The sequence below is a fragment of the Polychytrium aggregatum genome (assembly GCF_025602895.1).
Source record: "Polychytrium aggregatum strain JEL109 chromosome Unknown BJ171scaffold_50, whole genome shotgun sequence".
Taxonomy (NCBI): Eukaryota; Fungi; Chytridiomycota; class Chytridiomycetes; order Polychytriales; genus Polychytrium; species Polychytrium aggregatum.
This window is the reverse complement of record NW_026516252.1, coordinates 272779-289292: the sequence shown is the minus strand read 5'-3', so window position 1 is coordinate 289292 and position 16514 is coordinate 272779. Positions and strand designations below refer to the sequence as shown.

General features: G+C 58.2%; 6 protein-coding genes across 6 annotated transcripts; 4 read left to right on the top strand and 2 right to left on the bottom strand.

Moving 5' to 3' along the window:
* The first annotated feature begins 653 nt into the window (after positions 1–653).
* Positions 654–1188, top strand: BJ171DRAFT_522892 (uncharacterized protein). Its single transcript, XM_053112524.1, has one exon. The coding sequence runs from the start codon at positions 680–682 to the stop codon at positions 1169–1171; it is 492 nt and encodes a 163-aa protein (XP_052962814.1). The 5' UTR covers positions 654–679; the 3' UTR covers positions 1172–1188.
* A 390-nt stretch (positions 1189–1578) lies between these two features.
* Positions 1579–3156, bottom strand: BJ171DRAFT_241155 (uncharacterized protein). The gene is made up of 4 exons (XM_053106639.1): positions 2896–3156; positions 2698–2785; positions 2404–2540; positions 1579–2234 (listed from the first exon to the last, which is right to left on the bottom strand). The coding sequence occupies exons 1-4, from the start codon at positions 2978–2980 to the stop codon at positions 1606–1608; spliced, it is 939 nt and encodes a 312-aa protein (XP_052962813.1). The 5' UTR covers positions 2981–3156; the 3' UTR covers positions 1579–1605.
* A 94-nt stretch (positions 3157–3250) lies between these two features.
* Positions 3251–4539, top strand: BJ171DRAFT_522887 (putative 40S ribosomal protein S3). The gene is made up of 2 exons (XM_053112523.1): positions 3251–3313; positions 3829–4539. The coding sequence occupies exons 1-2, from the start codon at positions 3281–3283 to the stop codon at positions 4489–4491; spliced, it is 696 nt and encodes a 231-aa protein (XP_052962812.1). The 5' UTR covers positions 3251–3280; the 3' UTR covers positions 4492–4539.
* Positions 4540–4937: 398 nt separating this feature from the next.
* BJ171DRAFT_522886 (chaperonin Cpn60/TCP-1 family) lies at positions 4938–8219 on the top strand. Its single transcript, XM_053112522.1, has 10 exons — positions 4938–4980; positions 5208–5348; positions 5544–5607; positions 5842–6036; positions 6194–6522; positions 6636–6878; positions 7036–7199; positions 7334–7721; positions 7861–7906; positions 8058–8219. Coding segments are annotated over exons 1-10 (1611 nt in total). The 5' UTR covers positions 4938–4978; the 3' UTR covers positions 8097–8219.
* Positions 8220–8613: 394 nt separating this feature from the next.
* On the top strand, positions 8614–9802 carry BJ171DRAFT_602663 (uncharacterized protein; the record flags this gene model as incomplete). Its single annotated transcript, XM_053115151.1, has 2 exons — positions 8614–8802; positions 9014–9802. 2 exons carry the CDS (start codon positions 8614–8616, stop codon positions 9800–9802), a joined length of 978 nt encoding a protein of 325 aa, XP_052962810.1.
* A 647-nt stretch (positions 9803–10449) lies between these two features.
* On the bottom strand, positions 10450–13709 carry BJ171DRAFT_428761 (P-loop containing nucleoside triphosphate hydrolase protein; the record flags this gene model as incomplete). Its single annotated transcript, XM_053107860.1, has 7 exons — positions 10450–11268; positions 11602–11936; positions 12165–12336; positions 12552–12645; positions 12796–12985; positions 13215–13376; positions 13526–13709. Coding segments are annotated over 7 exons (1956 nt in total), but the record flags the coding sequence as incomplete, so codon positions are not given.
* Positions 13710–16514: the final 2805 nt, after the last annotated feature.

Here is a 16514-nt window from a genome sequence, read left to right as displayed (position 1 = left end):
ACAAGACAGCCAAAGTGGTCGCCGGCGAGCCCGCGTGGTGCAAATGTTTTGGGTAGCATGCCGAGGCCGCTGTCAATACAGGTACTTGTGACTGTGGGCTGGCTATTTCGAGGACCGCTGCTGGATCCGCTATATAGACTCATTCGCCATGCCGACGACCCAAGCGATGTTTGCCACCAAATCCTGCACCATGAAGTCCCTGTATCAGCCCAGTTCCCACGCCTGCGAATCCGCCAACGGCAGTTTCGACCCGCTCGGCTGGCGTCTGGATATCCTCGAGCAGCCTCCGTTCGTCTTTGACGAGGAGCGAGCCAACCTGCCCTCTTACACCGACTCTAATCTGTCGGCTTGGGGAGTCGACCGTGCTCGGGATAGCTCCGTCGAGCTCGAGTTCCGCCAAGAGGGCGCTGTCTATCGCATCCACATTGTCACTGCGGCCCAGGACGCACAGGAGCATCACTCGCCCTGGCGACACGGCCCGTTTGTGCGGTCGGTGCTCTCGGGTCTGTCCAAGCTCAAGATGGCCGTGAACAAGTCCTGCAAGCACCAGCCATGCGCATATATCTGGAAGCCCAGCCAAAACGTAAGTCATCCGAATCTCGAATCCGTCCGTGCTCTTCACCGTCCCGGTATGCGATGCTCATCTGGGCTTTCCCGGCCTGTGAGCCACTTGTTGTCAATGTGTATTCAAACACGACTGACAAGCTCCTCCTGTCCACAGCTCTCGTCTTCCTGTGCATCAACCCTGCACCTCCGCTCGGAGCACGGCCCCGTTGCGTTGGCCGTCACCGGTTTCGGAACTCTGGAGGAGCACGACACTATTCTCCACAAGCATCCGCATGCCCTTCAACGCTACGTGTACGCCCCCTTCTGTGAGGAGCAGACTCCGGCTCGGCTTGTCAAGCCCCGGATCCTGTCTCGGCACCACGATCTCGTCGACTTTGATGGCCAGATGTACTCGTGGGAGACTGGTCTCTGGGGGGCCATGAAGCTGCGCAACGTCAACACCCGCGAGTGTATCGCTGTGGTCCAGACCCTGGGTACTAAGGCTTTCTCTGGCGCCAGCGGCAATATCCACATCACCGCCGCGGGATTCCACATGGTCGATCTGATTGTGTCCTCGGCCATGACTGTCGCCCTCGATGAGATGTTGGTCTGGGCTGACGCATGACTGCGTACTTGTTTCGCCTGTGCTTGCCCATCCTCATTTCAGCTGTATGATACCCTTGACCTGGCGCCGACTTGCTCCGTCGAACACTCCGTTGATCCCGTAATATACCGCATGTGTTCGAGAGTTGCTCATCAATCGCATTGGACTGAATTATCACTTCTGGCAATCGCCGGCAGCGAGTTCTGTGTGGCCAGCACAATCCCGAGCGCCTCCAGCAGACCTCGATGAGCAGCAATCGACCGACCCAGCGTCTCCATATCCTGTCGTGGCTGCCACAGTGGCCGCGGACCGGGATCCGCTCATTCCAGGCATGGCAAAGACAGGTTGATAAACGACAACGGCTTGTGGATTCACTGGATACACCTGTGTATTCAAGCTAGAGACGGCTGTCGGAGACACACCATGGCTGAAGCACCATGTAATCCGCGATTTCTTCATTTGGATTGCACCGCAGTCTGAATCACGAGCTGGTCACCCGAATTTCGAAAATGCAGCGAAAGTAGCTGCCGATACTGCTTCCGGCCGATCGGGATATCGATGCCGCTCTGTGTCCGCCGGAACAGCTTGAGGCCCTGGTTTGCCTCGCTTAGGGCTTCGACCGAAACGGTGCTCCCATCGAGCCAGTCCAATTCGTGTTGGATCTGTTCGAGCGCCTGCTCAATTGTTCGCGACGGTGGATAGAAGATGGCACCCAACAAATTGGCCGATGCGTTTCCGTTTGCCTCACGATGGTAAACCAGTAGCTCGCCAAGCTCTTGGGGGACGTTCTGCGGGCCAGAAGCCAGCAATGGAGAAGCCGAAGGAGCAGCGAGGAGTTCTGGATGTGAGTTGGGTTGTGCTTGATCTCGGTGTTGCTGCTGCTGCTGCTGCTGCTGCTGGGGAGCGTTCGACGGCTCCGCTTGGGTGCTTTCGTTGCTGGACCGAGAAAATAGCTTGCTGTAATCGGTGAGCTCTTCAGGGGTGCTCCAGAGTTTGGCCAGTTCAGGGTTGCGGAGGTAATTCGGGACAAACTTTTCATCGGTCGAGTCGCCCTTGGGGGTGCTGTCCACATCACGAGACTCGCCTGGGCACGAGCAGAGGAGGGTTTAGGTGCAAAAAGTCACAGTGTCGTCAATACATTATTGTATCGACGCGAGCTTGAGCAAGAGTTGAAATCAAGCTGACTGCGGTGTTGTTGGGCGAGTGCTAGCCTTCATAAGCAGGCGTGTGCACAGCCGATTTGCTCAACGTACCGACACCCAAGGCAATTTGAACCTCGCTCGACTTGGCCAGGTCAAGGGCCGTCTGGTCTTTGCTGTTCCGGACCTCGCGATCCGCCCCATGCGCAATCAGGTACCGCACGACTTCGGCATGGCCGCGCTGCGATGCCCTGCCGACAGCAAACACGTTTGGAGATGAGCTTGGGAGTGCCAATGCAGCAGCCAGTGACCGGACGACTGAAAGGTCCTGTCCCTGAGGGTAGGTGTCATCTTGCACTCGCCCCCGTGCGCTTTGGACGACCGTCAGCACTCAGTATCGCTTCTCACCAGTGAAGGGGGCTCCACTTGTTCATGGCATGCTGGGAGTTCACGTTGACGCCGGCATGGAGATAAGACTGCACTGCGCGCAGGTTGCCTATTGACGGTGGCCACCGGACAGGGCGATTCAGCGAGCTGTGGCGAAACGGTGTATCGTCCAGAGCAGCAACGGCTGCTGGTATGCGGGTGTGCATCGTCGATCCTTACCGACGGCGGCAGCTTCACGGAGACCCTGTGGTTGCGATAGACATGAGCACTCGGGTGTTGTTCGGGTCGATGTGATAGCCAGCATGCAGCGTCGGCCCGGTGCAGCGGGTACTTGCCTCTTCTCTCTCCCTGTCCATGCTTTACAGGAGTGTGGTGACGGCGACGACGATGTCGACAGCAGGCCGAGAGAGATGCGAACTGGGCAGGAGGCCGCCGAGGCAGCTCCGTCCCGGCTTTGGCCGTGACACAGGATGCTCCAACAAGCGAGCGTGGCTTGGACGGTGACACAGACACTGGCACGCCGGCGGTCTTGAGCGGCGGCGGATCGGCAGCATTTGCAGACTCTCTCTTTCCAGTAGACCCATATCGGAGTACCGCTGCAAAAATGGCTGCCGTCCAGATTTCCAAGAAGAGAAAGGTAGATAGCAGCCGCCCGCCCGGGGTGGATGGATGGATGGATGGGTGGGTGAATGGATGAATCGATGGATGCATGGATGCATGGATCGACGGATCGATGGACGAAGCAATCAATGGAATCACCGGGTCTCGCGGCCATGCCCGGAATTCAACACCCGGACAACGCCAATGCCCGATCGCCTTTGGACTACGCCATGCGGCCCAAACCTCGGATTCGATCGGGCGATCCGCATCTCGTCTCGCCCAGCCCGGACGCAATCGCCGATGCCGATGCAGAGCGTCTCCATGAGGAGCGAGCCCATGCACCAGACAGGCCCTCGATGTGCCCATGCTCGCCCTCTGTTCCTCCGTCTGGATCTGATTCAATCGACCCGGGACTCGAGTACCGTCGTGCTTTCTTGCACACTCCGGGGCATCAGAGAGGGGAAACCCATTCGTCACAGCAAAGCCATCGATAAGGTTGGCATCAGTGCTTCAGAGACGTGCTTACTGACGGCCGTGTCTCTTTGCCTCCAGTTCGTCGCCGACGGTGTGTTCTTTGCCGAGCTCAACGATTTCCTCACCCGCGAGCTTGCCGAGGATGGTTACTCCGGTGTCGAAGTCCGCGTCACCCCCGCCCGCACTGAAATCATCATCAGCGCTACCCGCACCCAGAGCGTTCTCGGTGAGAAGGGCCGCCGCATCCGCGAGCTGACCTCCGTCGTCCAGAAGCGCTTCAACTTCCCCGAGAACACCGTCGAGCTCTACGCCGAGAAGGTCGCCAACCGTGGTCTCTGCGCCATTGCCCAGGCCGAGTCCATGAAGTTCAAGCTTCTGCAGGGTCTTGCCGTCCGCCGCGCCTGCTACGGTGTCCTCCGCTTCATCATGGAGTCTGGCGCCAAGGGTTGCGAGGTTGTCGTCTCTGGCAAGCTCCGTGCTGCCCGTGCCAAGTCCATGAAGTTCGTCGATGGCTTCATGATCCACTCTGGCCAGCCCACCCGCGACTTTATCGACTACGCTACCCGCCACGTCCTCCTCCGCCAGGGTGTTCTGGGTATCAAGGTCAAGATCATGCGCGACTGGGATCCCAGCGGCCGCACCGGCCCCAAGACCCCTCTCCCCGACACTGTCACCATCCTTGAGCCCAAGGAGGATGCCCCTGTCCCCGTTCCCGTTGCCGTCGCCAACGAGACTGCTTAAAGCCATAATACATTTCTCACTCCTTTGATAAGGAAGAGACGGACGAAACTCTCTCGCCGTGTGAGCGGGCAGATTGCGTGTGCATAACGGAATCCGGGGCCACCGAGTCTGCCCAGGACGGCCGCAGTCGATGCTCGTCTGCCAGCCAACCAGCCAACTCGTCAACCAGCTAACCAGCCAACACATTGCTTTCGTTGTGATGCGGTGCGGTGTGGTGTGTTGGATTCTGCCCGATCGTCGCTGTCCAATCGCTCCACAGCCAACATGGCCAGAGCCGCCGCAGCCACACACCGGCCATGTCCGCTTTTGGACAGCTGTCCTGCGCCACGCCTGCTCTCGCGCCTCCTTCTCGCTGGCGTCTCGCAAGCCTCTCGTTGCCCTCGGCCTCGCTGGATCGACCCTGGCTTCTGGGCCTCGGACTCGAAAAAAACGCTCTTCGCTCGGCACCCGGAATCTCGACCAACCATCCAGCCCCCGCCCAGCAACAATGTAGGTCCTGCCCGATCGTCGTCCTGGACCCTCGCGGAATGCGGCTGCTTCGAAGCAGCGATTCGGCGGCTGCGATCCTGTGCCCGCTCAGCATCGCCTGCCGCAGCAGGGAGATCGATCGATCGGCCCTTCAGCGATCAGGCCGATCTATCCCCGATCGTCGACCTCCCCTGCCGGCTCAGGTCGCCCGACTCTCTCAATTAACACGCCATCTTGCGCACGGCCAGGTCTTCGGCCGCTATTCAACGTGCTAATCCCAACTCTGAGGTCGCCCGCCAGGGCCAGGCCCTCCAGATCAACATCAATGCCGGCCTGGGTCTGCAGGATGTCCTCAAGACCAACCTCGGCCCGAAGGGAACCATTAAAATGTAGTGTGGATCAGATATCTCGTTCATGCACCAGATGTATTTTCCCAGAGCTTTGAAGACCTCCCCAACACGGGCCGCACAGTGCAAGATAGATCCATGATGGACGGTCTGCTGCATCGGCTCCGCCCCCGCTCCTCGTGCTGTGCCGTGAACTGATCGCTCCTCGCCGTGTATCTTGTCCATCTTGTTCATCAGGTTGGTCAGCGGCGCCGGCGACATCAAGCTCACCAAGGACGGCAAGGTTCTGCTCAATGAAATGGTGAGCTGCTCCAAACGGGTTTCGCTGTCCGATCTTGTGGACTGCATCTGCGTCAACCAGATCAACCGGATCGACCAGATCATCCAGATCAGCCAAAGCTATCAGTGCGACCAGGGCGACCGGATCGAGCCTCTGTTCAAGGATAGCACTAACTCGGCGCTCATTCCTGCTACCTGTGTTGCCCATCAATCGATAATCTCGCCATGATCTTGCCCCATGCGCTGCTGTTCAAAGCAAATTCAAAACCCCACTGCCTGCATGATCGCCCGTGCTGCCACTGCCCAAGACGAGGTCACTGGCGATGGAACCACTTCAAATGTGCTCTTGATTGGCGAGCTCCTGAAGCAGGCCGAGCGGTTCATTAGTGAAGGACTGCATCCCCGAATCGTCACCGAGGGCTTCGAGATCGCCAAGAAGGAGGCCCTGAACGTAAGTTGCCGAGCTAACTCCCGCCCTTGATCGGGCGATCCTGTGTCTGCCCAAGTGCTCGCCGTGTATCGTCAGATCGGCCGTCTCTGCAGATAATGTGCTCATGCTCACGGCATACATACCATCGGGCGGACTGCCGTCTGCTTGACGGCCACAGTTCCTGGAAAAGTTCAAGCAGCCGCGCCCCATGGACCGCGAGACCCTTATCAATGTCGCCCGCACCTCCCTCCGAACAAAAGTCCGCGAGGAGCTGGCCGACAAGCTGATGGAAGCCGTCGTTGATGCCGTCCTGGCCATCTACGTCGAGGGCGAGCCGCTGGACTTGCACATGGTCGAGATCATGAAGATGATGCACAGGAGCGACACCGACACCAGACTCGTCCGCGGTCTGGTCTTGGACCACGGCGCCCGCCATCCGGATATGCCCAAGCGTGTCCAGGACTGCTACATCCTGACCCTCAACGTCTCCCTTGAATACGAAAAGAGGTCCGCTGCTGCTGCCTGACTGTCGTCACAACCTTTCCTTGCCATACCATGCTCACCTCGGGCCCGGACGTACACGTATGCTCACATCGGTGTTCTCCCTCTCCGACCTGCAGTGAAATCAACTCCAGCTTCTTCTACAGCAGCTCCGATCAGCGCGAGAAGCTGATCGAGTCTGAGCGCCGATTCGTCGACGCTCGCGTTGCCAAGATCATTGAGCTCAAGAAGAAGGTCTGCGACGGAAACAACAAAGGCTTTGTCATCATCAACCAGAAGGGCGTCGATCCCCTTTCGCTTGACATCTTTGCCAAGCACGGCATTGTGGCCCTCCGCCGCGCTAAGCGAAGAAACATGGAGAGGTGTGGATCCGCTCGCTAGCCGCTGTTTGTTGTTCCGCTCGCCCCGTTGTCTCCGCGGCTTGCTGGCTCGACACATGCATATGCACCGCCCTGCGGCTGTACACCCTGCCTGTGGTTGACCGTGTTGGCTGACCATGTTGGCCGGCCCCTTTCACAGACTCCAGCTTTGCTGCGGAGGCGTCGCCCAGAACTCTGTCGATGATCTCACCCCCGAGGTGCTGGGCCACGCCGGCGTCTTCTACGAGCACGTCCTTGGCGAGGAAAAGTTCAGCTTTGTCGAGGACTGCGCCAACCCCAAATCCGTCACCATCCTCATCAATGGTATGGTTGTTGATACACAACTCCCGATTTGTATTGGCCTTGTTGCCTGCACTGTTGCCGGGAGGTTTCCTTTCCATTGCCACTTGCCTCAGTAGTGAACCTGCAGCCCCTTACCTTTGCCACCCTCCACCCAGGTCCCAACGCCCACACGATTGCCCAGATCAACGACGCCGTCCGTGATGGCTTGAGAGCCGTCAAGAACGCCATCGAGGACCAGCACCTCGTTCCCGGTGCCGGTGCTTTCCAGATTGCGCTCCACGCTCATCTCATGAAGTTCAAGGACTCGGTCAAGGGACGCGCCAAGATGGGTGTCCAGGCATATGCCGATGCCCTGCTCATCATCCCCAAGGTCCTGGCCCAGAACAGCGGCTTTGACGTCCAGGATGTGATCGTCTCTCTGCAGGAGGAGCACGCTGATGGCCACATTGTCGGCCTTGACCTGAAGACCGGCGAGCCCCTGGATCCCGTTGCCGAGGGCATCTGGGACAACTACCGCGTCCACCGCCACCTCCTCCACTCATGGTGAGCGACACGACCCTGCTATTTTTGAGAATGGCCAGGCTCACATGTACAGATGTCGGATTGCCAGTGCTGCTGCTACCGGGACGCTCTGTGTGTGGCACCGTATCTAACTCGATTCGGGTTTCGTCGACTCTGCCAGCTCTGTCATTGCTGGTAACTTGCTGCTTGTCGATGAGATGATGAGAGTAAGTTCTCTGGCAGCCGCGAACATGCATCTCCTGTGCAGCGGGCCCACCCCAAGCCCTTGGCGTCGTGTCTCTGCTTCTTCTTTGTGCCCCGACCCGACGGCCTGTTTAAATATTCTTCTGACCCGCTGATTCGCTTTCTGCATCGCAGGCCGGCCGATCCAGTCTCAAGACCTCGAACGTCGAGTAAAAATGCGCCTTTCCGCACACCAAGCCAACAAGTGACTGTAAATTTCTCTACATGCGAGTGTACCATCCCCACACCTTCAATATATGATGCGACGAGGACGCCACGATGCACTGAGGACCGCCATCTGATAGTACATGAAGCATCGTGGTGGATTGGCGACGAGAGCGAAACCAGCCCGTGTCCCAACGGGAGAGCCATTCCCAGCGATACTCGATACCTGCTCCAATCATGAGATCCAGCTCGCCTGGCGTGCCCAGCATGCAGTCCTGCTACTGCCATTGTATCGAGACTCGGCGATCGAGAGAGAGAGACGGGGATTTACAGCGTGCGCTCAAGCACATTCCTCCCCTGCCGCCGTTCCTTGCTCCCCCGCCGTTCACGTTCACTATTGTCCATATTGTCGACCCTGTCCCGACTGCTCGCATCTCCGTTGACAGCGACAGTATCTCTCCCCTGCAGATCGTTCACCCTCTCTCTCACCCTCTCTCTACGGCATCACTCCTTTCTTCAAATCGGCATGTTGTTGCCAAAGTCGATCGTTCCGGGTCTCATCCCGCTCAACATGCGCCAGTGTCGGCATCTATGGGAATCCTGGCGCTTCATGATCATGTTGCTGATGGCGTGCATCGTCCTCGCCAACATCATCGTCAGTCTGGATCCTAATGCAGACGAGGACTTGCTCTATCGTGAACGGAGCCACGGCAAGGTACGCGGCAACACCATCATACTGACGGGCAGGGTCGCCAGCACAATGCAACTTACGCGAGGAGGACGGATTAGCCAGAGACGACGATCACCAGGCTGTGTTGTGCATTCGCTCCTATCGTTCTTTAATCGGGCTGCGGGGTGATATTAGGGCTCAATTCTTCTTGTTCGAGAGATGCCCCCCCCCGCTAACGGCGCCGTCTGCGAACCAGACCCAGATCCACCTCGTTATTCAGTGGGACTGGGATGTCTCCGATGTCGAGCTCGGCGAGCGCCTCCGAACACTCTCCCACAATGTCGCAAGCACCCCGATCGACCGAATCCACATCCTCGAGCCCCATGCCGGATCAACGCCTTCGTGTCCCTGGACAATGAACGGACTCTACAGGGCCTTCCGCAAGCGGCACCCCTGGTGGAATCGCTCGCTCTTCAAGCAAAAAGTCCATCCCGTGCCCCACTCCAAGGTCGAGACCCTCGGCGGCAACGTCCAGCACCGCCATCACCGCGGCATGACGGTCTCGACGGCCTTTGCTTACGGTTCTAGCGATCTCAAAGGCGGCATCGTCATCATCGCCAGCCCGCAGGTCGTCTTTGATCCTTCCATCGAGCTCGTGCGGTCGGCCGAGTCGGACCTGAGCTCGATCACGGCCTATGCGCTGTCCTCACACCATTCCCACGATCCATCGCGCTCGCAGTGCCGCTATCCGTTCGGGGGCGACTACGATGCCCTCGTCTTTGTCGGTCCCCTGCCCCGGCCCTTGATCCGCCAGAGCAACTTTGACCTGAGCTCGCCCGGGGTGATGAACAGGCTCATCTGGGAGTTTGAGCAGTACGGCATCCACTCGCGGAATCCCTGCCACAACATCCGCATCTGGAGGAACTCGTCCAGCCCGCTCGTTCACGTCAATGACATCCAGAGCATCAGAGTCAACGACAACGGCAAGAGCTCCAACGCTGCTCCAGACTTGTTCTCGAGGGAGATCATGTCCATCAGGATGTAAACCCTCCCTCTCAGTGGTCTTTCGTTTCCGCCCCACTCTTCCTCGTTTCTCTCTCCTCCCCCCACCCACTACCACTGCCCGTAGCCTTTCTTCCCTGCGATTCTGAGTTCATTTTTTCTGCTTTTTGTGTTTGCTTTGTTTTTGGACGCTGTCGCTGAGTTGCACCTTTCTCGCTTTCGATGTTCGCCTCTGTCACACTGGATATTGGATCTGTCTCCTCTGGAAACGGCGGGCACACGATGCTTGAGAATCGCACAGTGTATTGCGCTCCTATGCATCTGCTCATGTGCATCGGGCTGGATTAGGCAGAGAGAAAGAGCAGAGCGGCAGGCGATCCAAAGTGCATTGGTATTGACAAAGCTCCGAGTCTGACACAGCGGGAACGAGACAACAAGGACAGAAGTGTGGATGCAGGAGAAGAGAGGCGAAGGAGAGCAATGGGGAGATGAAGTGACGGGTGGAAAGGTTGGGCGATAGGCAAAGCAGCCGTGAACTATCATAACTGTCGGGCATCCCAATATCGATCATGTCGGCAACACGGATCCGATGCGTATTGAAGAGAGCCACACAGCCAGCGCATGTCTGCTTCTTCCTTCGTCAGCCACAAGAGCGCTTCTTCTTTCTTCCCAGCTCCCACCACCCGCCCTCTACTTGATCGCCTTCCGAACGCGGCGAATATAGTCGTCGACACCGCCCTCGAGGATCTGCACCTTGCCATTCTCGACGAGGTACACTCTCTGGGCCACTTCGCGGACAAACCATTGGTCGTGGCTGACGACCACGACGGTGCCCTTGAAGGCCACCAGGCTCTCGCGCGCAGCGTCGATCGTGTCCATGTCGAGGTGGTTCGTCGGCTCATCAAGCACCAGGAGGTGAGGTCGAGGGTAGGTTGCGTAGGCGATGGCCACTCTGACCGACTGCCCGCCGGACAAAAGGCTCAGAGGCGTCACAACAGCCAGGGGCGTCAGCCCAAAGCTGCTCAGGTGTCCTCGGGCTTCGGCCTCGGTTAGGCCCTCGTACGCGGACATGAGATAGCTCAGGGGCGTGCCCTCGATCGTGTGGAGCACATCAACGTGGTTCTGCGAAAAGTACCCGATCTTGGCCTGCGGGTGGAAGTTGATGATGCCCTTGGTCGGGGAGTTTTCGCGCACCAGCAGCTTCATCAGGGTGGATTTGCCCTCGCCGTTGGCACCGATGACGCCGATGCGCACGTTCTGCTCGATGTTGAGGTTGATATGGGTGAGAACAGGCTTGCTGGGGTCGTACCCAAAGGAGACGTCGTCGATCTCGACCAGCGAATTGTGGTTTCGCAACGGAGTCGGGTCGGGAACGGACCACTTTGTGGGGGGATCCCGATCGACAGCATCGGCTTGCATACGGACGGATGTGAAGTAGCCCACCATGTCTCTGTTGAGTCGGAGACGGTGGCCCTTTTCATTCTTTTCAAAGCCGAGGCGCTCGATTTTCTGGATTGGTTGAAAATGTGGGACACTGTCGTTAGTCTGGTGTGGTGGTGGCGGTGGGTAGTGAAGCTGCAGGGCATTGCCATCCTGACACCGGTGCTGCTGGACAGCCCGATGAAACCCGATCAACCGGCCCCTTCAGGCGGAGCCGGGGTCTGGTCCGAGGAAACTCATGCCCCGGCACTGCACATGACACGCTGCTGTCACATCCACAGCTCCCGCCTCGCATTCATGCAGGCTCGATAACACTGGCTATCTATCAGTATCACACGCCTCCGCACTCCCCGCTTCCCACCCCCACACGCTAGGCATGCTGCAGGATAGATGGTCCCCCACCTTCTTCTTCGATGCAGCAGCGCTCAATTTCTTGTCATCGCCGCTCTTCTTGGCTCGGCTCGCCATCTGCTGGACGCTCTTTTCCATCTGAGCCTTCTTCTTTTCGACAACCTCGTGCCGGCGCTGCTGGAAGAGCTGCTTCTCCTCGAGGGCTTGCATGTACTCTTGGTAGTTGCCGACGTGGTACTCCAGCGCCTGGTTCTTGTAGACGATAATCTCTTCCGTCACAGCGTTGAGGAACGCGCGGTCGTGCGAGACCGTGACGATGGTGACGTCGGTGAGCGATTGGATGTACTTGGCAAGCCAAGTGATGCCGGGGATATCCAAGTGGTTGGCTGCGGAGTTAGAAAAGGCGTTTGTTCAGTACCTTGCTTGGCAAATGCACTGGCAAAGGCAAGACGAGGCAAGACGAGGCAGTCTCGTCCACCGCGATAGACCCACGCCTATCAAGCGCGCTTTGGGTCGAGCGGCCATCAGTGCAGCCAACTTTCAATGAAGGAGTGGGGCAGAGAATCGGTGGGGCAACGATCCATGTATCCCATGCGAACGTGGGAGGCACGTACTGGGCTCATCCAACAGCAGCAGGTCAGGCTTGAGGAACAGCGCGCGGGCAAGAGCCAGTCGGATGCGCCAGCCTCCGGACAATTGATTCATGGGGCTCTCTTGCTGTGCCGGGGAAAATCCAAGGCCGTTGAGGATCTTCCGGGCATCGCCTTCGGTCGACTCGCCGCCGAGCTGGTGTTGACAGGTGGAAGTGAATGCACAAGCACTTTGTCAGCGCGGCTCACCAATACTGTCAGGATGATATATGCAGGCAGTGGCGCCAGCCAAGTCGACATGTCACCGAGGCTAGAACATGGAGTGTTCCTGTCGAATGCACGAGACTGAGCCCGAATCATCAAGCCGCAAGGTGCAGTCTCGTCCAGCAGAAACGGGAGCAAGCGACATACGTTGTCCAGATCTTCGAAGAGCTGGGTAAGAAGGCTGGAGGCCTCAGCTCCGGCTCCTGCGCTCTCTTCAGGCGAAATGTCGTCCCCCTTGGAGCTGGCGAGATTGAATGGTCGGATGTGTGGCGAGCGTGGGTAGTTCGGGTCAATGGTCGCTCTCTCTCACTCTCTCTCACTCTCTCTTACTCACGCACAATGCGGCCTTATCTCTTCGTCCTGTTGCCTGGTCACCCTTCCCTGCGCTTACCTCTCTGCAACTCGGAGCTTCTCCTCGGCCATGTTGAGGACCTGTCGAGCTTCAGCGCCTCGGGCACCGCTTCGCTTGGTTGCGATCTTCTTGGCTTCTTCGTGCTCGTCGCGCAGACGGTCGATCTTGAGCGATCGCATGGTCATGGCGATTTGCTCCGAATCGCCGTGCTCGAGCACTTCCTGGAGAGCTGTTCGAGTAAAGGACCGCGACAGAGGCGCAATTGAGGCACGGAATCAGATGCAGAATCGGAAGAAAAGTTGATGTTAGGACGGTGTACCCGTGCTGGATCATCACCGTCGCAGCCACCCTGATCTTGATCGAGTGAGTGCTTGGCCAAGAGTGGACGGGTGGTTTGAAGGATCCAACAGCGGCGAGGGGCGACGGACGACGGGCAATGGGCGACAGTGGCTGTGTACCTTTGATCTCTCGCCTGATTCGCACCAGGACGGGGTTTGAGTTCATGAGGACATCCAGCACCGTGATGGTGTTTCCAACGTCCTCCAGCTGCTCAACATACAGCGCACGGACGTTCTTGGGAAATCCGATGAGGATGCCGTATCCAATGGCCTTCAGGAGCGCTATTGTCACAGCGGCGGTGGTAGTGTAGGGGGGGGGAGGCCAGGTGATCGAGAGGTCAGCGACGCCGACGGAGAGCGACTCACCCCTTCCACCCGTCCTCAAACGCATTCGCTTCGATAGGGGGGGGGGACAAAAGTGGTAAACTTACTCGACTTGCCCACGCCATTCTTTCCTAAGAGTCCATAGTGCACACCCGAAAACAAGCGGAGGTTGGCATCGACCAGGAGCTCTCGCTCGCCGATCATGACGGTGACCTGTTGCATGTCAATGTCGTTCGACAGGGTTTCGAGGGTATCTACATGGAAGCGCGACTGCTGCGAGATGGCGGTGATTCTGGAGTCGATGGATTGGGCCACGGAGGATGGCAGCAGCAAGGCAGGCGACGATGCTGCTGCTGCTGCTGATGCTTCTGCCTCTGCTTCTGCTTCTGCAGCTGATGGTGGGGGCGAGGAGGGAGAGGGCGAGCCGGTGTTTGGGGTGCCAGACTTTGATGCCGTACGGCGGGTCTGGGGCGAAGCGGACTTGTGCTTGCTCTGCGACTTGGATGCCGACTTTGACAGGGACGGCGAGCGGTCGTTTCGCTGCAACGTAACAGGCTAGGGTGGTCAGATGATGATGGGCAATAAGGTTGTTAAGCTAGGGTTATGGGCAGCACCACCACCGGTGATTCCCTCATTCTGAGTCAGGATTAGCTCCTGTGACTCTGTTTCGCCCCCAGACATTTTGCTCCTCTGGTTGGTTCGGCCCCAGCCATCGCTCCAGCCATCGCTCCACACCCAAGCTCGGTGCAGAGAAAGCGGCTTCCTTGAGTGTAGGGGCCCTCACCTGCGACTCGATCGGCTTCAGCAAGACCGGCAGCGACGGGCTGGGTGCGGCTTCTTCCTCCGAGCGGCAGCTCAGAGCAGCAAAGGCGCCAAAGAAGCTCTCGAGCTGGTCGTCATCCATGCCGGCATCGGCCAGGAAGGCGCTGGTGCCGTCCTTGATGTCGTCGAAACTCTCGGCCTCTTGCACGATGCTCGAGATAAAGTCGGTTGAGCCGCAGTCGTCGAGATAGGAGCGCACGGCAGGGTCGAGACGCTCGAGGAAGGCCTCGGGGGTGGGGACGTTCGAGGGCATGGGCACGGACCAAGGCTTGGGGACTGTAAAATGATCAGGGCGGGGTTGGCTTATTGGGGGCCCAAAGAGCCGATGATGGGAGGGGGGATTGAGTGGGCTCGGGACTGGTGGGAGGAGATGGGAGGAGAGATGTGATCTGGGCGCTTCCAAAGGAGCCAGCCAGCCCAAGACATTGATATACCGTGAAACGATTGGCGACGCAGTTTGTGGGACAGCCCTTGCTCGTGATCGGCACGGAATGCGAAACAAGGGGCAGGAATCCGAGGGGGCGAGTGATGCTCCTGGGCCGTGGGAGGGACAGCGTCAAGCGCAGGCACATGGAGCTTGATTGCAACCCACAGCCGGAGCCAGAACAGGGCTGGCGAAGTGCAGTGCAGGCCGGGGATGTGACGGCGTGGGACGGGTCTGCGGGTCGTTCGTGCTCGGCGAATGGAGGGTCAAAGGCTGCATCGGATATCCCGCCGCAACCGACAGAGCCCGGGCTGACCATAGATATACATCGAGGGCTCGCCCAATCACCTTTGTTGCTTTTGTACTGAATTGATGTGTATTATAAGACCGAGCGGCCGAGAACACTTTGGGGAACGTAGCAAAACTGGCAGGCTTTTGGAAGAAGGTGGCAGCCGCGACCAACACAAGCACTCGTCGGGTCGCTGGTTCTGTGGGCTGCGAGTTGGTCCGAGCTGGATCGTTTGGTGGAACCCGGTATTTGGCTGTTTGATGGTGGGAGACAGCCGCCCGACGCAGCTCGACGAGAGATGAAAAGATAGCGCCAGCAGGAAGGCTGGCAGACGAATCTAGAAAGAAACAATCAACCACACGATCGAGGTGAAGACCCTGGACACAGCGCTCGCCGACAGAGACACACAACATCCATGGCATACCAAGGCAACGGGTACTCCCTGGATCGCAAGAAAGACAGAGCGACAAGGGAGGGGGTATGGGTGGGAGTGAATGGACGAGAAAAACAGTCATACGTCTCCCCAAGGAGAAGGGAGGAAGAAGAGAGGTCCGCACGCAAGACCAAGATACGGTCTGTCGCTTTCGATCCGCGCTCGCCACCGATTCTGTGCAATACGGGTCCAGTATCATGTCCGTTTTAGTAGATGGGATCGGCCGTGGGAGGGTGTGAAGTGGCGATTGTGGCATGAGTAATAGAAAAAAAGAACATTGGAGAGCAAAAAAGAAGGGCAAACGAAAAAAAAAAAAGGTAGCCATACTGTGCTAGGAATTTGCTAGGAAAAAAAAGGGGGCTGAGGTATCGAGGGACACCAGTGAGCGATTAAAGATATTACGGAATAAGGAGCCAAGGAGAGTGTGCGGAACGGGCCGAGAGAGCCGGGTGGGGAAGTGCGATAGTTAGAAAGTAGTATCATTAGATAGTCGATCCGTACTATGAACCGAGCAGGAGTGAGGGGAGAGGATTGAATCTAGAGGCCAAAGGGATGGGGCGTCGCGGCCGAGGGACGAACAGGAGAGGGTCCGATCGAGAAAGCAATCGAGGCCGCGGATGGATGGACGGATGGATGGATGGATGGGATATCGAAACGGAGGGTGGGACTGGACTTGCGAACAGCACCATCGGGTGGAAATTGACAGGGAGACGCCACGTGGTGCGACAACTCATGACGACAACAGCTCGGTCGAGGAAGGGAGGTTGTTTGCGGGTAGAAGGGAAAGGAGAGCGTTCACGGAGGCCGAGGGACAGCGGTCGATGGCGCGTTGGGTGTTGATGTCGTGCTGGTGTCGGAGGACAAGGGCCGACGGGAGGGATTGATGACAGGGACGACAAGGCTGGTTCGCGATTGGAACAGGGCCGATTTCACGGTTGATCAAGTGTGAGCGCCTCGGCTGGCTGTCCAGGGTCGGGATTCGCGTTCTGGGGGCAGATGAAGTGCTGGATCGGACAGCGGAGGAGCACACAGGTGGAAAAAAGGGAGGGGTGGACGGGAGGTATGGAATCGACGGATGCAGGCGGGGCGAGGGACGAGGAGAGACGAACAGGCGGGGAAGCATACGGA